The 21,607-nt window shown below is 54.2% G+C and overlaps 1 protein-coding gene across 1 annotated transcript; it reads left to right on the plus strand.

Annotated features, from left to right (window-relative positions):
* Position 1: 1 nt before the first annotated feature.
* Positions 2–21,352, plus strand: NPTXR (neuronal pentraxin receptor; the record flags this gene model as incomplete). Its single annotated transcript, XM_040233505.1, has 5 exons — positions 2–433; positions 12,600–12,825; positions 13,744–13,991; positions 16,611–16,790; positions 17,113–21,352. Coding segments are annotated over 5 exons (1,311 nt in total), but the record flags the coding sequence as incomplete, so codon positions are not given.
* Between the last annotated feature and the right edge of the window lie 255 nt (positions 21,353–21,607).

A 21,607-nucleotide genomic window follows, 5' to 3' on the forward strand; every position in this document is an offset into this window, starting at 1 on the left:
GCTGCACGGCGCGGGCGGCTCGGCCGGGCCCCCCGCGCTGCCCGGGGCGCCGGCGGCCAGCGCGCACCCGCTGCCGCCTGTACCCCTCTTCAGCCGCTTCCTGTGCACGCCGCTGGCGGCCGCCTGCCCGTCGGGGGCCGAGCCAGGGGACGCGGCGCCGGGCGAGCGCGAGGAGCTGCTGCTGCTGCAGAGCACGGCGGAGCAGCTGCGCCAGACGGCGCTGCAGCAGGAGGCGCGCATCCGCGCCGACCAGGACACCATCCGCGAGCTCACCGGCAAGCTGGGCCGCTGCGAGAGCGGCCTGCCGCGCGGTCTCCAGGAAGCCGGGCCCCGCCGCGACACCATGGCCGACGGGCCCTGGGACTCGCCCGCGCTCATCCTTGAGCTAGAGGATGCGGTGCGCGCCCTCCGGGACCGCATCGACCGCATCGAGGTGAGCGCCTCGCCGCGCGCCATCGGGGACCCGGCCCCCGGCGCCGGGTGGGAGGGGCTCGCGAGAGTCGAGGGCATCCCGGGTCCCGCGGCCACCGCCGGCTCAGGGACCCTGGGGGTGGGGGGCCGCCCTCGAGCCTCTGAGTCTTGGATTTCCGTCTGTGCAAAGGGGATGGTTGGACCTTCCTCCCAGGGGAGAAGGGAGGAGTCAGGGAGGGAACACAGGCCGGAAACTCACACTGACTGCGGCTCAGGGAGCAGGTGGGAAAAGCTCGCTGCTGATCCTTTTTCCTCTAGGCGCTTCTGTAAGCCTCAGTTTCTGAGTCTGTAAAATGGGTATAACGGTGCCCACTTGTAGTGTGGATTGATTAAAATGTAGATACGTGAAAATGCTCGGCACGTACCAGGACCTCTTTAAATGTCCGTTTCATTTCCTTCTTTCAGACATCCCCAAAGCAGCACCAGCCACACACTCAGTCCCCTGTGGTCAGGAGATAGGAGGGCTGTCTGAGGGACTCGAAGTCGTCCTCTCCTGCAGACTCGCAGGGAACAGTGTCTCAAAAACCAAACGCGGGTGCTCCTCACCTTCTGCACCCCTAAGGCCCCGAGCTGGGCTCGGACCATGGACATGGACAGCAGAAGCTCAGATGGCTCTAGCCCTGCCAAGATGCCTGGAAGCCGGCCGCTCTGGGCTGGGGGCTGAATGGAGAGTAGGTCCCATCTGGGTTTGTCCCCTTCCAGTCACCTTTTTCAGATGCTCCTATCTCAGGCTTGGAGTCAGACATGAGGGGCTCAATAGGGGCAGTCCACACTTGGCTGTCCTGTGACCCTGGACCAGCCATTTCTCCTTTGAAGCTGCCAGACCTTTGCCTCCCTCTGAGAACCTATTTGGAGCCACCTGGAGGGGTAGCTGGACAAATTAGTCAGGACAGACATTCAGAGACCCTGACCACTCCCAGCATCCATGACTTCCAGATGGGGGTTCACAGCAGAACAGGATCCATGGAAGGAGGGGGCAGAATGAGGCCCAAGCACCGGCTGCCCCCTTTATCGAGTGCAGCTGGTGAAGGGGGGACAGTGGCTGGAAGAAAGGAAAGGCAGGGACTCTTCCCTCTCCATGGCTCTCTCAGTTAAATCCCCGGTGGAGCAGCACAGGAGATGCTAGTGTGGAAGCCTGGCCTTACCCATGGCCCAGTGGCCCTCCAGAAAGTCTGTGTGGTATCTGCACCCACCCTGCAGGGTGTCAGAGCACAGCCAGGCAGCTATCACAGCCAGCCCCAAACCTGGAGTTCAGAGACCTCCTCACAGAGAAGACCTCCTCTAACAGACCTCTCACAGAGGTCTCAAGTTGAGTGACTGCTATTTTTATCATTAAGTTCTAATATTACTAATTTTTTCCAATAGCCAAAATTTAAAATGAGAACAAATCCTCCATTTAGGAAATAGAGTTTATTAATGTAAAAAAAAAAAAATCTGGTCTTCAATCAATTTCCTCTTGCCTGCCCTAGCCCCTGCCCCCACACCCAGATGGCTCCCATGGTTCCTCCCACGTCTGGGGCTGGCAGGGCTGGGCTTGCCCTGGACCTGTTCCCCCAGCATCTGTGCATTTGGCAGGGTGGGCTCCCCTCCAGTTAGCCCGCTGAGGTTGGGGGGATCCTAGTGGCTGGGGTTCAGCACCAGGTCAGCCTCCTGGGTGGAAGAAGTCCTGCTTCCCTGTATGCACGCCTGCTTTCTGAGTGCAGGGGACATGGAGGGGCTGCCTGCCCACCAGGACTGCCTTCTGAGCCTGCAGCAGCCAGAGCCAGTCTCTTTGGGGTGTTTGACAGTGGCTGGGACTTGGATCCCAATGGACTTGGGATCAGACTACTGGTCTCAGCTCATGCACCTTTCAGCCACTGACTAGCTTCCCTCTTCCCTTCTCATCCAGAAACCTCAAAAGGATGCCCTTCAGGGTCTACTTTATCACCACTAGTCTCTCTCCCACCTTGAGTGTCTGGAAATACTCATGGTGTTGAGTTGGTAAATTGAGCAGGAACATTTCAATTCTTCTCTTGCTGGTCCCCTCTCTGACATCTGACCCCATAGATCATTTCCTCCTACAAATCTCCATGCCCTGGGCTTCTAGGTACCTCTCACCTGCCCCTCCTCCCTCCCTGCTTCTCTGTCCCCTCTTGGGTCCTCCTCCTTTAACATGTGCACCCCTCCTGGCCCTCCTCTTGCTGTCCCTGGCAGAACTCAACCGCACCCTGAAGCTTCCAACACCATTCCACATAGTGCCCCCAAACCAACTTCATCCCCAGCCCAGGTTTCTCTCCAAGCTTCAGATCAATAGATCCAATTGCTTCTTGAGCACCTCCCCCTGGGCATCCCACCAGCCCCCTACCTTCATCATGTCCCAACCTGAACTCGGGTCCTCTGCCAACCTGCTTCTCAGGTGTACCCTGAGAAGCCATGCTTGGCTCCTTTCTCTCCCTCCTCCTCCCCGTCAGCCTCATTTCTCTGTGGATGCTTGCAGCAGCCCCCTTGCTGGTCTCCCACCTGATCAGGCAAACCCCTCCATCCATCCTCCTCCAGGCCACCCCAGGGATCTTCCTTAAGCCCATCATTGGGCTCTCCTGTGATAGCAGACTCCAGCCTGCTCCCAGGCTGCCATTTCATTTCCAATGTGTTTCCCAGTTCCTCCTTCTTCTGCCCAGATTACCCCCAGTTTATCTATACTCATCATTTAAGTCTGCTCTGAGGACACCTCCTCCCAGAGGTCCTCCTTGATTACACTCTGTCCCTTTCCTGTCCCCACCCCTACACATCTCAGCACACCCCTGCTCCTCCCCACCTCTCTGCATCACCCCCTTCCCCACCCCACTGGACTGACTGCTGAAAGGGAGGAAAGGTCTCTCTGGCCCACCCTCCCCCTGCAGACTTCAAGTTGGAGTCAGATTTGAGGGCTTAGGAGAAATCATTTGTCTTGTGTTTTTATCTTTGTTGTTGTTAATTGAAAAAATGTCAAAAGATTTGAGGGAGGGGATTACATTTAGTTCCACCATTTTATTCGTTTTTGAAGCCCTCCCCCTTTTGGTCCTTTATCAGGAAGTGGACATTGTTCCCGAGCTGCTGGGGTTGCTGGTAATTACCATTTTAATGGTGGCTTTAAGATCGTGGATCCATCTCAGCCTCCTCCATCCATCAGTCCTTCGGCTGTCTCCTGTTGCTGGAGATGTAGGTTGTTTCTAATTATTTTTTCCTCTGGATGCTCATTGCAGGATTGATTTCATGCAGATAGTTTTTTTTTTTTTTCTTTTTAAGTCAGTTGAGTTATTTCTTTAGGCTGAATTCCCAGGAGCGGTGTTACTGGGTCAGATGATATTGACTTTTATGGCTGTGGCCAAAAACCACTTTCCAAAAGGACCATTTATGTGGCAACTAGCCATGTATGTAAGTTGCAGTGTTATGGTTTTGCACTACTTTATGTGTAAAGCGGGATTTCTCACTTGATTTAAGGAGCAATTCTTTGACATAATCCACATTCTTAATCCTATGTGGCAAGCTAGTGGCCTCTCCTCATCTTGGGGTGGACGTGATGAAAAGAACCACCCTGATGATAATCACAGAGGCTCCTGGGCTGTTGTAACAGTTAGAGCTCACACTTGCTGAGAGCGCACCGTCTGTCAGGTACTGTGCATTATCTCGTTTAATCCTGATAAAATTTCCATGAGGGCGGTACGATTCTATCCCCCTTAACAAATGAAGAAACCAGGGTTCAGAGAGGTTACGAGCCTGGCACAAGGGGACACAGCACTGGAGCCCGGATTTGCCTCTGTCAGCGTCTGGCTCCAGAGCCCTTGTTCTTCATCATCAACTCTAGGTCCATCTCAGGGAACAGGCCCCAACTTCCTTCAAGAGAGTGAGGAAGAGAGGTGAGGGAAATGCTTCTTGTGTAGCAGCCTGGACCATTTCTGAATCAGAGCGTCTAGAGCAAGAGTGATGAGGACCAGTCCTCAAAGGTTTGTCCTGCTGGCTGGCAAGATAATCTGGAGGCCGAAAGCAATCAGTAACAGTAACGTGTATTAGGCACTTAGTGCATATTAGCTTATTCAGTCTTCAGCCCTATGAAGCAGCCTGTACATATTCCCATCTTACAGATAAAGAAATGCACGCTCATAGACTCTGGAGAAACCAGAGCCAGCTAAATCACCACCTGCCCTCCCTACCCCCCACTTCTGTTTCCCCTCCATAAAATGATACAGTGGGTAGATGCTCCCTAACCACCTTGCAGCTCTAATATTCTCTGAAATGGGAAGACTGTATGGCATAAAGTTGAGTTCTTCTTGCTTGTGACTTTAATTGCTTTCTCTCTCTGGGCCTTAGTCTTCTCATCTGTAAAATGGGTAGAAGGAGGGGCTGGGTGTGGTTCAGGCCCTTTGGGCTCCAGATTCTGAATTCTTGGGCAGATGTTTCCTGATTAGGAATTGTCATCTGTTCCCTGGAGGCCTCCCCTCCCTGGCAGGACTCCCCCTGGGAAAGGAGACCCCTCCTACCTGTTCCAAGCCTGGCAGGAGCCACTTGGGCAGAAGACAGGGAGAGACTTACATGTGACCCTTTCTTTTTAAGGTGTATTTTACATTCAAGATATTTAAGAACTCACATATCATACTTTAAAAAGACACAAATCTTTTTAAATGTATTTATTTTTAATTGGAGGATAATTGCTTTACCATATTCTGTTGGTTTCTGCCATATATCAGCATGAATCAGCCATAAGTATACATATGTCCCCTCCCTCTTGAACTTCCCTCCCACCTTCCACTGCACCCCAGCCCTCCTGGTTGTCACAGAGCACCAGTGTGAGCTCCCTGAATCACACAGCAAATCCCCACTGGCTATCCATTTCACACATGGCAGTGTACATATCTCCATGCCACTCTCAGTTCATCCCGCCCTCTCCTTCCCCTACAGTGCCCACAAGTCAGTTCTCTATGTCTGTGAAGAAGACGCAGATCTTAAATGCACAGCTGCGTGAAAATATATGCATGGGCACACCCATGGAAGCACCACCCAAATAAGAATCAGGACATTTCCAGCACCCTAGAAAGCTCCTTTGTGACCCCAGAGTCCAGGCTTCCCCAGAGGCATCGCGATTCCAGTTTTCATCGCTGTAGATGAGTTTTCTCTGTGTTTGAACTTCCATCAGATCGACTCAGGCAAGCTGCAGCCCTTCATGTCTGGTGTCCTCGTTGCATGTTGACCTTCAGTCATGGTGTGTGTGTGTTAGTGGTTTACTTTTCACTGCTGTGTAGTGTTTCCGTGCGTGGAAACACCTTACTTACCCATTCTCTGATGGAAGGATGTTTGGGTTGTTTCTGGCTTGGGATTATTACAAATAAGCTGCCGTGAATGTCCTTGTGATATCCCTGGTTGGTTAAAAGTCCTCATTTCTCCTGGATGTATCCCCAGGAGTGGGATGCTTGGGTTCCAGGAGAGGCATATATTTAGTGCTAGGAGGCTCTGCCAAACGCTTTTCCAAAGTGGCATCTAAGTGTTTGCACACCCACCTGGTGTGAAACTTGTCAACCTTGCTGTGGTCATTTTAAAGACACTCCCCATTCTGGTGGGAGTGTAGTGGACTCATCGTGGTTTCAGTTTGTATTTCTCTGGTGACTCATGATGCTGAGCACCTTTTCTTCTGTTTATTGGCCATTTTCTGAAGTCCTTGCCTGTGGGAGGTGGACCAAGGTCAGGGGCTGGTGCACCCCACCCCCTGAGTGACAAGGCCAGTCAGACACTTGATCCCCACAGAACTTGAGACAGGGATTGAGACAGCCAACCTGAAGGGGAAGCTCTTAGGTGCCCCTGCCCACCCCGCATTTGACTCCAGGGGAAGCTGAGGCTCAGAGAGGCAGAGTGACTTGCCCAAGGCCACACAGCTTGTTGAATGCTGAGCCAAGATGACAACCAGGATTTTCTGTGAAAATAGGCTGAGGGTGGGGTCCTCATCTCTGCTGCCGATTTTGGCCCAGGGCCCAGAAGGTATGTGGGCAGGCAGGGCCAGGAAGGGATTTTGTGGCAGCTTGATGGAGAGTATGTGAAGGGAGACAAAAGGGCCTGGGGCTGGCATGTCTAGTCGCTTGCTCTGAGGTCGCAGAGCCCAGGAGGGTGTATGGACAGACCCTCATGGAGCCACTCCCCCTTCTCCCAACCTCCCCTCCTGCCTGCTGACTGCCGTGACTTGGCACCCTCGGTGTACAGAGGTCCATTTATCTGTTTTCCATTCCAACTGCAAAGTCGCAGTGGGGACCAGGACAAAGGTCGGTCTGGCCTCTGCCACCTGCTCTCCTGCCCCTCCCCTGCCTGGGTGAGAGGGAGACAGAGAAGCCTGCCAGGCGGGCTCCTGGGGAGGAAGTGGGAGCAGGACGCCCCCTCTGAAAGACCTTCCCTCGACTCACCCCACCTTCTCTGCCAGCCTGTTCTGAGAGCCTTACAATTTAGTCCCACAAGAACCAGGGGATTGTTACTCTCCCCATTTCACAGATGAGGAAACCAAGGCTCATAGAGGTTAAGAACCTTGGCCAGGTCACTCAGCTGGGATTTCAGTCCTAAGCAGTCTGGCTCCCTGGCCCACATCCCACTCAGTTACTACTCACTATGCTCTTCTTGGTGGCTCAGATGGTAAAGACTCTGCCTGCAATGTGGGAGACTCGGGTTCGATCCCTGGGTTGGGAAGATCCCTTGGAGAAGGAAGTGGCAATCCACTTTAGTATTCTTGCCTGGAAAATTCCATGGACAGAGGAGCCCGGCCAGCCTTGGTCCATGTGATCGCATAGAGTCGGACATGACTGAATGACTAACACTTTTTTCACTTTCACGCTCTCCTGCCTCTCAATAATAGGAAGTAGTAATGATGGTCATGACTCTCTGTCAGCCACTTTTATACACCAGGCTTCACATATTTTGTCATTTTTGTTATTACATATATCCTAAGATGTAGATATTATTATTCCCATTTAGCAGTTGGGGAAACTGAGGGTCCGAGGAGTTGAAGAGCTTGCCCAGGGCCACAGATCTAGTAAGTGGGGAGCCTGGGAGTGACTCAAGCCTTGTCTGGCCTGAGAGTCATGCTGGTGCCTGTCATCGTGTTGCCACAGCGCATGGTGACGAATGAATGGATGGATGGACAGAGTGAGGCCTTGCAGTCCCTCCAGAGACACCCTCATTCCCTCTCCCTCTGGAGCTTCTTGGCTGAGGCGTCAGGGAAGCTGCCATCTGCTGAGGGCGAGGAGGCACTGGCCAGAGGAGGTGGAATGGGGGCGGGAAGAGTGTTCTTGGCAGAAGGAACAGCATGTGCGGAGGCCCAGGGGTGAGAGGGAGTTAGGGACAGCTGGGCCTTTCAGTTGGAGTGAAGGGTAGCCTCTAGGGGTATGTAGTAAGGGCTAAGAGTAGAGGGGCAGGGTATTGATGGTGGGAGAGGAGGGCTACTGAAGGGTGCAAGCAGCGTGGTTGGATTTGCATTGAGCTGCCTGCCTCTCTGGCTGCTGTGTGGAGAAAGGCCAGAGTAGGAGCGTGGGGACGGTGGCCTGGACTGGGGTTGTGGGGGAGGACAAAGGAGCCGAGTGAGGCCGTGGTTAAGATTCTACCCTCAAGACTCTGCTCTTGGATCTTTCCCCCCATTTTTTAAAAGAAAATTATTGGGGACTTCTCTGGCAGTCCAGTGGTTGAGAATCGCCTTCCAAGGCAGGGGGTGTGGGTTCAGTCCCTGGTCGGGGAATTAAGGTACAACGACACCATACCCAGCACAGCCAAAACAACTTTTTAGAACCAGACAGACACTAAAGTGTAAAGACTACCACCCAAGTCCCCACTGACGCTCGAGACCCTGACAGTTGCAACCGGCTGATGCCTCTGAGGGCCTCCCCTGTCCCAGCCCCAAGAGAGGGTCACCGCTGTCCTGAATTTGTATTTATCACTCCATGCATTTATTTATGCTTTTATAAATACATGAGCTGGCTTTGAATCTTTGTACCTTTGTATGAAAGATATCCAACTGTTCTTCTGTAGCTTGCCTTTTTTTCTCAATATAATGATTAAACAAAAACATCTATGGTTGAAGATGGAGGAGGATGGGCTCCTTGAAGAGATGTTTAAGGAGTGTTAGTAATAATCATAATACTAGCTGACACATAGCCCATCGTTTGCCAACTCTAAGGGCATTATATCTGTTAAAATTTCTCACTGAAGTGCTATGGGCTATTATTTTTGTACCCTTTTTGCTGATGAAGAAACTGAGGCAGGGAGACTTTCCATAACAAGGTCAGTGGGCTACTGGAGCCTGGGTGTGAGCTGGGACAGACTCACACAGGACTTAGGGAATGAGCCCATATGGGAGATACGTGGCCTGACCCACACCACAGCCACCAAGCCTGCTCTCTGCCCTCCTACCCCTGGAGCTGGGCCCTGTGCTGTCTGCGCGGATGGGAACTGTGCAGAGGGTGGAACTTTGACTATGAAAACCAGCACCTTCCCTCTGCCCCTCATAGGAAAGGAGCAGACCCCACCTGGGGACAAGGTGGCAGGGTCTTCCCCACGCCCTCCCAGCACCAGACCTCCCCCACTTAGGCAGGTCCCTCCATCCATGCCCCTCTGCAAAGCTGCCCCACACCAGGGTCTGACACCACCTGCCAGATCGTCCCAGCCTTCTCAAGGCCACTGAAACCTCTTCTGCTGGCCCTCAAGGCAGGCAGGACAGCCGGCACTGTACCCATTTGGCAGACCGACAAACTGAGACCCAGACTGTCAGGGCAGGACCAAAGAAGGAGAAGAGGTTCTGGAGGCAGAAGGGACTGAACTGAGGTCCTGGCTCTGCGACTTGGCAGTGTGTGACCTCAGGTAGATGACTTTACCTCTCTGAGCCTCTGCTCTCTCATCTGAAAAGCAGCCCTCCTTAATTCCCCAGATAGTTGAGAGGGCTTGTGGAATGTTTGCATGGTGCTTCCGGAGTGCAGGACTTGGCACGCGGCACGCGGGAGTGAGGACAGCTGCCTCCGTTAGCATCTTGTTACTGAGTGCTAATGAGCTCAGCACGTTAGCTGAGTTGGACCGGAACCCTGGGCTCTGGCTCCAGGCCCCACGTACTTCCACCAAACCCTTCCCCGGACTCCCAGCACGACAAGTGTGGGTTCTGAGCCCCCATCAGGACCCGCGTGGGGTGATGGCGTCGTCTCCCCACCATCTTGGGCTGGGGGCCCACTGGGCATCAGGCCCAGAGCCCACGCGTCACAGCCTCTGCCTGCAACAGATGGGTAAGTGGGGGGAGTCATGTTCTTCTGATGCAGACATCAGGGTGGGGAGGGGGCCACACAGGATCCCGTGAGCCCACCTCCTCCCTGGCCTGCCTGCCGGCGGCAGAGCTGGCGGCTCTGACAAAAGAACAGCTTGTGTGCCCACCTCCCTCGGCCTGTGCCATGTCTCTTCGCAGCGGCGTCTGTGTAAATACCACTTGACGTCCTGTCCCTTCCTGGCAGGTCTTTCTCCCTCTGAAGGAGGAGGACTCTGCGGGAGAGAGAGAAGGCTTTGGCTCCAGAGGGGTCAGCTTTGCTCAGCCCCTCCAAAGGACTTCTTCCTCGGTTTCCCCATCTGTGAAATGGGGACACTAAGAGTGCCAACCAAAACGAGTGGCTGTGAGGATTCATGAATAAATGCCTGGAAAGTGCCCAGGGGGGACTTCCTTCAGAGGTGTGTCCCTCATGCCCAGGTAGGCCCAGTGGATGGAGGGACAGTGAAGCTAGAAGGGGGCCCGTTCCAGGAGACCTGGCCCCGGCCCTTCCAGTGCTGATGTAGATGGCACTTCATGAGTTAATTGCCTCAGCCTAAGGTTTCCCAGAAGTCCCACTGCCTCAGATGCAGTGGGTGGCTGGCCCTGTCACTCCATGAGCTGTCTGCGGTCAAGGAAAGATTCTGGAGGTAGCAAGCTCCCTGTCAGCTGATGTATTCAAGCCTCACAGTTTGCATTGTTTCTTCTTTGGCCACACCACACAGCATGCAGGCTCTTCATTCCCTGACCAGGGATCGAACCCAGGGCCCCTGAAGTGGAAGCATGGGGTCTTAAACCCCTGGACTGCCAGGGAAGTCCCATGCATTCTGCTTTTACACTCCACAAGGATCTGTTACTTCCACTGTTTCATCCTTACATCTGTCTTGCGGATGGGCAGAGTGGGGCCGGTTGTTCCTATTTTACAGATGGGGAAACTGAGGCTTTGTGTTTAGTCAGCACCAGAGTCAGGATTCGTGGGCCCCTGGGGAGTTCCAAGGAGCCCTCCAGATAGTGGACAGTGAAGAGTTGTGTAATAAGGTGGGGCCATGTGTACTGAGCAGTTCATCCATCCGTGCCCCGCCCCCCTCACCCGGGCTCCCCACCTGGTGGGCCAAGCAGGCGTCTGCATAGGTGGATGGCTGTGCCCTCCCACGTGGGACACTTCGGGGGATACAGGTGGCCACACTGGGTCAAGCTGGAGCTCCTACTACGCACCATCTTTTGATCCTGACCACAGGCCTGCAAGTCCAACATTCCAAGTCCCCACTTTATAGAGGGGGAAAAGTGACCCCAGAGAGATTAACCCACCTGCCCCCCGCCTCGGGATGGAGTGGCGGAACCGAGTGCGTGATCCCGTCACTGTCTGTGGTGGCAGCTCCCTTCTCTCTGGTGCTGAGTGTGGCAGTGACGCTTTGCCTGCACTGCCCTCCCCACCCCCAGCACTTTGAAGCAGGGGACACATTTATCCTCTCATCAAAGGGGTAGGAAAAAAAAAAGAGCTCAGCGAGGTTAAGGGACTTGCCCTGTGTCACACAGCAAATGACTGACAAGGTCAGGGCTGGGCCAGTGAAGCTGAGCAGGGTCTCTGGTGCTTGCCCTGAGCTGTGGGGCCGTCCCTGTAGGTGCAGGGTGCTCAGGGAATGCTTGGTTGTGCTCCTGGTTTTCTGTTTGGCCCACAGTAGGTGCTCAGGGAATATCTGCTCGGTGAAGGAATCATGAGAATTCAGTGAGCTCAGGTCTGGGACTAAGCCCGTAGTCGGGGCTCAGGGCAGGTGAAGTGGGAACCAGCAGGGCCCTTGTACAGTTAGGAAGCATCGGGCTGTCAGTAGGGAGCATGGAGGAGGGGAGAGCGGACAAGCTTGTCTATTTGGCTCCTAGAAGCTCAATGAATTATTCATTTCCTACTCGGCTTCCCATGGCGTGTCTAGCAGAGACTGTCCCCTCCCAGCGTCAGGATTTGTGGCCTCGGCTGCCTTCCTCCACCCCAGAAGGGGTTTCCTCCATCAGGGGAGGGGAAAGGAAAGATCCCCTGGCTTCTGTCCCAATTCTCCTTCCCGCGGGGGTCTTAAGGCAGGCCAAAGGAGGACTCTAAGACACTTTGTCCTCATCCTGGGTGGGATGGGGGTGTCTGAGACCACCCTCGAACACCCTGCTCTAGACAGCAGAGTAAACAGGCTCTGCTCACAGGCATTTACCACCTAATCATCCCCACAACCCTTCTAAATACAGTTGTGCTATTTTGCCTGAGAGGAAGCAAGGGTTCAGAGAGATGGAGGCATTTGCCTCAGGCTGCACGGCAGGTTGGATTTGAGCCCTGGGATGCCTGCCTCTGGAGTCTGTGATATTAACCACCCATCACAGCAGCGCTGGAGCCCTACTCCAGAAGCCCCCTGGTTTGTGCCCCTGGGTCTGCCCGGCACCCACACAGAGTCTTGAACCATCTTGGAAAAGTTTGGCGTGTGAGTAAGTGGTGATCAGGACAGCCCACCTCTTCAAGGACCCATCAAGGTGCGGCCTTCCAGTGATGAAGGGCTCGGCAGTGGCTTTCAACCCCAACTGCACATCGGACCCTCTGGGGGACTTTTGCAGCTCTCCACTGCTGGCCCTCATAGGCTGAGACGTCCTGAGGACAGGAGCCAGCCTGCTGTCCACTCCCATCACACACCAGCACTGGAGACAGCCTGCTGCTGCACACGCAGTGCACGTTCACTGCCTGAAGCAGGCATTGCCATCCCATTATATGTATGGGGAAGTTGAGGCTCAACAGGGGTCACACAAGCAGGGCTAGTGGACATCTCTGGGACTTTGTCTCTTTCCATCCTCCCTCTGACTGACTTCGAATGTCCCTTTCTCCGTCTGTGAGCAGCAGGAGCTTCCAGCCCGAGTGAACTTCTCAGCCGCCCCAGCCCCTGCGCCTGTGGTGCCCACTGCCCTGCACTCCAAGATGGACGAGCTGGAGGGGCAGTTGCTGGCCAAGGTGCTGGCGCTGGAGAAGGAACGGGTAGCCCTTGGTCACAGCAGCCAGCAGCAGCGGCAGGAAGTGGAGAAGGAGCTGGACGCCCTGCAGGACCGTGTAGCCGAACTGGAGCACGGTGGGTCCTGGGCCCCACAGAGGGCATGGTGGGCAAGGGCATCCTTGGTCCTTGGATGGTCCTCAGGGGGGCAGATTCACTCAGAAAATGTTTCCCAGAGGTTAAAGCTAGATAGGTTGGTGGGGAAGAGGCTGTGAGACAGAGAGAATGATTGGGGTGTTTTGTGACCATTACCATTTAGCATTTTCTGGCACATTTTCACCCACTGTATTCTGGGAGTGGGCTAAGTACTTGATATGCCAGCTGGTTTAATCTTCACAGACCATACAGGGGTGGCTCTGCTTATTATCCCCTAATAATAAATAAGGCTATAAATAAATAAAATTTATAATATTTATTATAATTATTAAATATTATATTTATAAAAAGAGTATAAACAAATATTTATAAATAAATAATAAATAAGGAAAATAAGGCTCAGAGAGATCAAGTGACTTGCCCAAGGTCACACAGCCAGTAAGTGGTGGATCTAGACCTTCAATCAGGTCTGACTCTAAAGTCCCTGCACTTATCACCCCCCACAAGAGTGCCTTTGCCATCAGAATTTTGTCCTTTGTTTAACACCTGGGCCCGGCACCACAAGGGTCATGAAATCATGGCATGTTGGACATTGTACAGGTGTGAGCGTGAGGAAACCTGGCTCCTCGGTCCACAGCTGTCGCCGGCTTGCTCCATGACCTTGAAAGTTCACTTCCTCTCCCCAGGCCTCATTTTCCTCATCTGAAAAATAGGAGTTTAGGACTCGTGAACTCTCAGGGAGCTTTCATCTTTTAAACTTGGTGAGGACCACCCTTGAGGCTTATAGACAAGTTGAGGTTACCAGGGGGCTAGTAGCCCTCCTTCTGGAGTGTGCCCTGCCTACCGCCCCCATCCATGTCTGCTGACCCCCACCGTGTTCGCCTTGCTCACCCCACTCAGGGTCCTCAGCCTACAGCCCCCCAGATGCCTTCAAGATCAGCATTCCCATCCGCAACAACTACATGTACGCCCGTGTGCGGAAGGCGCTGCCTGAGCTCTACGCCTTCACCGTCTGCATGTGGCTGCGCTCCAGGTCTGGTGGCACTAGCCAGGGCACCCCCTTCTCCTACTCGGTGCCCGGACAGGCCAACGAGATTGTGCTGCTGGAGGCGGGCCACGATCCCATGGAGCTACTGATCAATGACAAGGTGAGTGCGGGCTGGGCAGAGCCGGAGGGATGGGGGTGAGGCAGGGGGACCCTTCCAGGATCATTTGCTCTGTGCTGGTCCCAGATGGGTGGGGCCTTTCCATTCTCCTGCTCAGCAGAATCAGCACGCATGAAATGCCTCCAAGATGGACGAACTCATGCCAGGCTGGGTTCTGGGAATTCAAGATAAGCCAGACCTGGGGCTGATAGGATAAGAGCTCCTGTCCAAGAGAGGCTGTCAGTGGTGGTGTGCCATTTAGAGAGGAGCATGTGAGGATCACAGAGATTAAGAGACTTCCCCAGCAACCCGGCTGTGGGAGCAGGACTGGAAGTGCTTCCTACATCAGGCACCTCCAGGGCCCCCAGGGCCCTGCTCATTCTCCTGAGCAAAGAGAGAAGCAAATGAGGTCCTAGGACCTCTCTGGGGAGGGAGGTGGGGTAGGACCTCTCTGGGGAGGGAGGTGGGGAGCGAGGGCAGAAGAGCTGGTGGATTCCGTGTCCCCCTCCCCCTGGCAGTCAGCCCCATGCCCCTCTCCTCACGTGGCGAGTAGGCTGGTGCCATGTCAAGCTCTGGCCTGAATGTTGGATTTGAATCCTAGTTCTGCCGCTAACCCACTCTGTGACCTTCGACTAGTCACTTACCCTCCCTGTGCCGCATCTGTAAAGCAGGAATAATAATAACCTCAACTACATGGTTGTGGTGAGAATTAAATGGCTTAAATACATGTAAACGGCTTTGAGCAGAACCTGGCGTTTAACAAATGTTGATAAATGTGCCCCATTTTTATCATTCCAAGTCCTGTGCTAGTACTTTACCCATATTGTCATCGTTGACCCAACAGCCCCAGGAAGTAGACACCCTATTATCCTCATTTTGCAGATGGAAAAGCTGAGGTTCAGTGAAGGCAAATAATGCACTCTGGCCACAAAGCTGGTGAAGGAGTGATGATGTGATTTGGGGGTCTTGGGCTCCACTGTTCTGCCCTTGGGTCACCAATCTTCCCCATGCCCAGGACCCACTCTCCCAGGAGTGGACAGGGCAGGACAAGCTGGGGAGACGGGGGAGTGAGGTAGCAGGGCCATGGTGATTAAGGGGGGAGCACGGTGAGCAGCTCATCACGCCATTCCCCGCAGATATCTTCCCCAGCCTGACATATTGCTTTGGGTCTTGATGGCATGCTGGTCTTTTGAGACACCCTGGGAAATGCAGAGAACATATACTGCACCCACTTGTGACCAGCCACAGCCACACAGAGCTGCTCAGCAGGAGGTGCCTTTCATGGTGTCCTGGAGGAGGAGGAAAGAGATAGGCCCAGGGGATAGTGAATTTCCCTTGTGGCCCAGTACACACTTACCCTCTAAGTCCATCAGAGGGTAGCTGGATGACATCTAGATCGTGCCACCCAGTTCCCCTTCATAACCTCCCTGGCTGCCATCCTTGGCTCTGCCCATGGTAGCAGTCAGTTCTAGTATAATAGAAGGAATTCAGCACCCTGGACAGGGCACAAGGCAACCCAATTTCCTGACATTCTGGTGCCTTTTGAGTACCAGCCTCACAAACTACTCACAGTTCTCATTTTATTCCAGCCTCTAATCCCTTGCCCCTGCTGTGCAAACTGACTTCCACCCCCAACCTTGGTTTGCCTTACAGTGGAATTTCCAGAGCTCATTATACTTCCAGATGTGTTTAGATTTCACATCTTCTGTTCCCACACTCCTCTCTGCCTCTGGGCCTTCACGGCTTCTGTGTCTCCCACATGGCCCCTATGTTACTCTGTTTTGTGATATTGTCCCTGAAGTCCTCCCCTCCTGTGCAGACTCAGCTCATTTTAGGACCGGATCCATATCCCCCGGTGTCCAGAACAAGGCCTGGCATCAAGTAGGCCTCAGAGAATATTGTAATAAATTGTGATCTCAGAGAACCTAGGAGATGAAAGAGCCCTTTGGGAGCCCCAAATTCACAAGCAGCAAGTACCTTTCATCTCACAAGCCAACTCCAATCAATCAGCAGTGCCTTCCAAGAACACTGTGATGAGAAAGATTCTGAGGGTGAGTCTAGGCTCATGATTGATTAGCCATGTCTGCCTTGGGTGGAGTAGGAGGCAGAGGTGGCTGCATATTTGCCACCCTTTTCCCAAGCCCCTGACTTTATGGATGAGGAGACTGAGGCCCAGGGAGGAAAGAGCAACCTCCCCAGGGTCCCACAGGGGGTTGTGGTTGGCAGTGCTCGGCCTCCGCGTACAAGGCTTGTTTCATCATTCCCAGCACTTCTTGAGCCCAGCTGTGTGTCGGGCACTATGTGAGATATTCAGGGAAGGGAGGCTTGTGAGATACAACTCCCACCTTACAGGCCTGTCAGAGAGTGAATAACCTACCTAGAGACACCAAAAACCAACACTGAGTAGTTGCTTGTGACCTGAGTGAAGTGTCTGATGATATTGCTACATTGTGGGGAAAGAGGAAAGAGTGGCTGGAAAGACACTGGGCGGGGGGGACAGGCAGGGTCAGACCTTGGGTCAGCCCCTGGAAGGAGGGACACTGGTCTCCCCATCCCCATCCCACTGCTCCAGCCTTGGGGCTTGTGGCACCTCTGACCCGGGGCTGGGGGACCTGTTTCCAGGTGGCCCAGTTGCCCCTGAGCCTGAAGGACAATGGCTGGCACCACATCTGCATCGCCTGGACCACAAGGGATGGCCTGTGGTCTGCCTACCAGGATGGGGAGCTGCGGGGCTCTGGTGAGAACCTGGCCGCCTGGCACCCCATCAAGCCTCATGGGATCCTTATCCTGGGCCAGGAGCAGGTAAGGGTCAGGGTAGGATGCAACTAGATATCCCACTCACTCCAGGCGCCTCAGGAGGAGGGGTAGGCGGAGGGTCCCTGAGAGCACAGAAGTGAGCACTCAGTCTGACCCAGCCATTCTGCAGATGGGCAGACTGAGCGAGACTGGCCCAAGGGGCGGGACCAGAACTTGGGGCGGGACTAGGACTCGGAGCGGGGCTAGAACCTAGAGGGGGCGGGGCTTCAGCCGGGACAGAGTTCTGACTCACTGAGCACCTACCTGCCTATCTTTTCTGCTCCCTTACTCCGTGTCTTTCTTGTTTCTTTCTGCTCTTTTGGTCCAGGATACCCTAGGCGGCCGGTTTGATGCCACCCAGGCCTTCGTGGGTGACATTGCCCAGTTTAACCTCTGGGACCACGCCCTGACACCAGCCCAGGTCACGGGCATTGCCAACTGTACGGGGCCACTGCTGGGCAACATCCTCCCATGGGAAGACAAGCTAGTGGAGGCCTTTGGGGGTGCAACGAAGACTGCCTTTGATGTCTGCAAGGGCAGGGCCAAGGCATGAGGGGCCACCTCGTCCGGGGGCCCCCTCCCTTGCCTGCCAATTCAGGAACCTTCCGGGGCAGGAGCGCATTCCCTCCTTAACCTACCCTCACACACTGGTCTCCTTTTTTGTCCCACTCCTGGCCATGCCTCCCATTTCCCCCACCTGTACCCACACCTCCAGAACACCCTGCCCTTGATGGCTGTCCCCCTGATCCCACTTAAATGGAGACAAGCAACTCGAGTCAAGAGGTCAAGCCTGGGGTGAGTTCAGGGCCTGGCAGTGGGTGCATCGCAGCACCCATGGCTCTTGCCCCACTGCTGGCATTAGAGTGGAGCCATCTCTCACCCCATGTCCCCTTACCCATCAACCACAGCTGATTCCACTGATCTCACAGCACCATCCTTGGGACTGTGTACAGGTGAAGAGCCCACTGTCTCAGTGGCAGGGATGGTTGCCTGTCCCCTTTCCTCCATGAGGCAGGCATGCCCCCTTCCTCTTCAGGGCCATCATGGGCTGTGGAGCTGTCCCCCAGCTAGTAGGGAATGACAGAACCACGCTGGAGACTCAGACTCACCCCCTTCCATCTTTCCACCAGCTACCAGTCACGGGCAAGGGAATCTTGTTGAAGCTTCTCCCCTGCCCCACCCCCACCCCAACCTGCACCCTTCCCTCCTCTTTCCTTGTTTCTTTGTGTGCTGAATGGTTGCTTTGAATGTTGGTTCCATGCCTGGCCCAGCCCCACCTCAATTTCCAGGACATTCCCTTCCCAGCTCCAGCCTGGAGAGTTGGGGACCAAGATCTCAGGAGGCCCACCTATGGGTGCATCCACTGGCATGGTCACCTTGCCCCTTCTCTGACCAGAACAGGGCCTGGACCACTTTAGCCTGGGCTGGGGACAGCGTGGGACAGAGGTATGTGCCCCACGAGACCCAGGCTCTAGCAGAGCCACAATACTGACCCGCTCTGCATGGCCCTGCAGCCTATGGGGAAGGAAAGAAGAAGAGAGGGCAGTGAGAAGCATGGAGTGATATGCAGAGCTCTGGATGGGAAGAAGGAGCCCCTGGTTCCTGGTCTTCTCTGCTGCCAGCCTGCTGTGTAGTCTGCTGACAGTCCCTGCTCCCTCCTGGCTGGCCGTCCTCATTTGTGAGTTTTGGTCATTTCTGAGAGCTCTCCAGATCAAATGTAGGATGGTCTATGATTCCAGGTGGATAGGGTGGGACAAGACTGAGAACCTACTTAAGTGTCAAGGGGCATAGCAGGGGCAGGCCCTGGGACTGGGCAGCAGATGGGATCTGGCTAGGCATGGGTCAAGGTCAGCAGCTGGCTCCAGAGAGTCAAGGGCAAGGGCAAGGGTCAAAGCAGACCAACCTTATACACAGATTGTTAAGGTCAGTTCTTCTGGATCACCCCCAGCCTGGCACCCTTGCTCATCTGATTGTTTCAAAGGGCTGGTGGCTTACCTGGGCCCTACCCTTGAGTCCCCACCAGCTCCCCCAAGACAATGGAAGAATATCAGAGCTGAGAAAAGCCACCCAGTCTGACCTCTTGTTGTTCATATGAGAAGGAGCTCAGAGAGGGCAAGTGACTTGCACAGGATCACACAGCTTAGTGGAGCTGAGCCAGGACTAGAACCCCATGCTCTTTCCCCAACTCCATACTTCTTGCCCGTGAGAGGCTTTTGAGTCCAGCCTAAACCTAAGAGGATGGACATTTGAGGGGTCAGAATACTTTCCAACATTCCAAAAATGCTTTTCAACACTGGACCACTTTCCTGTATGAAACATACAGACATCTTGGCATTCCCACCCTCAATCCCTGAAAGGTAGGGTGGGAGAGGTGTGATCTCCCGGCACTTTGGCAGGAATGGAGAGCTGAGAACACTGGGGTCCCTCCCCAATCACCTACCGGGTGTCTGGACAGCTGTTGGCTACTTAAGTCAGATGGGCACTGGTAGCTTTTTATTCCTTTGGTTCCCTGTATCTGCTCCCCACATCCACTTAGCCTGAGGCATGATGCCCAAGCTACAGACTGTGGGGTGCAGGGCCACGGAGGCTTTTCCAAGACTTGTTGCTTCCAGCTCCCAGATCCTCATTTCTGTTTCAACAGGGCAAATGGACCATTCAGCACTTTCAGCCCAACTCCCCCTAGAAGGAGGGATGGCGTGCTTTAGCCAGAACCTGCTGAGATCTAGTTGCCCTGGTAACAGCCAATGACATCAGCCCTAGTGCTGGGTCAAGCACCTCATAATGACATACGCTGTTGCTGGGGTGATGGCGAAATTTGGAACTTAGATTTCAGGAACACTGGGCTTTATTGGGTTTATGTTATTGTCTTTGAGGGAGCAGCTTTTGTGGAGGCCTTGGGGAGAAAGAATCTTAGGAAGGAGGTGATAGAACTTGTTTGGTCACTCGAGCCCACCCAGAAACATCATCCCAAGTCCTTTATGCTTTGTCATGGTGATCGTGAGACTTCTGACCTGTGCTGAATCATCCTGGTCAGCCCTCCAGAGGGAACAGGAACAAAACCAGAGATGTTGCCATGTAGGCTCTGAGTTTGGGCCATCGGTGAGTGGCCTGGGTCCCTATTTACATTCCAGAATGATGAATGTCCCAAGTCCCCACTCCTCTGTCTACTGATTATCCTTCTTTGCTGAATGCCTGTTGTTTGGACTCCAGCTTTGACCTTCAGCTACTCCCAGGCACAGCCAAAAAGATGGGGAGGGAGAGGTGCTCAGCTGCATCCTCAAGCTACTCCCAGCTGAAAACGAGGCTGGAACCATGTCTGTTATACCCTTGTAACCTTGCCATGCTGGGTACCTCACAGGGATCAACTCATTCACTCTCACAACAGTTCTAAGTAGGACTATCCTTAGTCCCATTGTACAGTAGAGAAATGGAAGCCCAGAGAGGTTAAGTAACCTGCCCATGTCAATCAGCCCACAAGTGATGGAACCCAGAGTTCAAAGCTGGTGACATCCAGGGCCCACCCTTCAGCCTGAGGGGACAGGTGCTACCATTGCCTGTGGAATGGGATTTGGCTGTCTACTGCTCCTGAGCCTGTTCACCCCAACCCAGAGGAACACAGAGGTGAGGGATGGACTGGGCCCTGGGCCAGGGTCCCCTTGGGTAAGGTCAGTGGAGGGTTCTCAGCCCCTTCGGGGAACACATCCCTGTGAGGGGTGCTCACAGCCCAGCCCTTCTCTCACTGGCTGGAGTTTCCAGGAGAGCTGAAGGGAGAGAAAGTTGGGTGTCTTCCAAGAGTCCCAGGCTGCAAAGGGGAGAGAGCTGACCCTTCTCAAACCCCTGCTTTGGGCCCAGCCCTGAGCCAGGTGCTTCACACCTCTTATCTGCCAGACTTTCCCACCCTGTGGCACATGGCACCCCTAACCAACATCCCAAGAGGCCGATCAGCTTGCCACATCTGTGCAAGGCCTGGGACTACAGGCGTGGACAGGAAGGGCTCCGAAGCCCTCTTTTTACAGATGAAGATGCCAGGGCCCGGGGGGATGAGCAGTCTTTGGGGTTACCCAGCCTGGATACTGGGAGACCTGAACTCAGCTTTCCGACTCTGCATTCAGCGCTCGCTCCATGATGCGGTGGTCCAAGCCCCCCTCAAACGGGTCCCCTCTTTACTCTGTTTCCCAGCATTCTTGCTCTGAGCAAACTGGGGAAGGGACACCCCCCCCCCAAAAAAGATGGAATCATTCTCTTCACCATCTTTGTCCCAACTGCCTGCCACTCCAAACCCTTCCCCCTGGCCCCTGACCCTGCTGGGTGGGGAAGGGGCTCACGTGGGCCCAGGCTGAGCAGCGAGTGAGCATGTCAAGCTGTCAGACTCTGTGAAATTAGTGCATCCTACTGGCAACCCGCCTCCCCCGCCCCGCCTGATTTTGTACATAAAGTGACATGAGATGCAACATGTGTGTGTATGTGTGTGTGCGTGCGCGCGTGTGCGTGTATGCTATGTCATGGTTTTTGTTACTTTTTGTTTTTGTAAATTTGAATGTCCAAAATAAACGTGATGTTTACTCTGAGGCTCTTCTTGCAAAGGTGGGGCTACCCTGGGGGTGCTGGGCAGGAATGAAGTGGCTACTACTTGGAGCAGGGCAGTAGGTAAAGACAGAGGGGGTGCCACCCCACTATACCAAAGCCTCACCCAACTCCACCTGTGCCCCCCTAACCTGACAGGCTCTGCCAGGTCCCAGGGACAGACACACCCCTGTTTCCAGGATTTCTGCAGGAAGGATGTGAAGTACACGGGTCCCACATGGAAAGTGTCCCAGTTCTAA

Source organism: Oryx dammah, unplaced genomic scaffold, assembly GCF_014754425.2.
Source record: "Oryx dammah isolate SB20612 unplaced genomic scaffold, SCBI_Odam_1.1 HiC_scaffold_29, whole genome shotgun sequence".
In the NCBI taxonomy this organism is placed as follows: Eukaryota; Metazoa; Chordata; class Mammalia; order Artiodactyla; family Bovidae; genus Oryx; species Oryx dammah.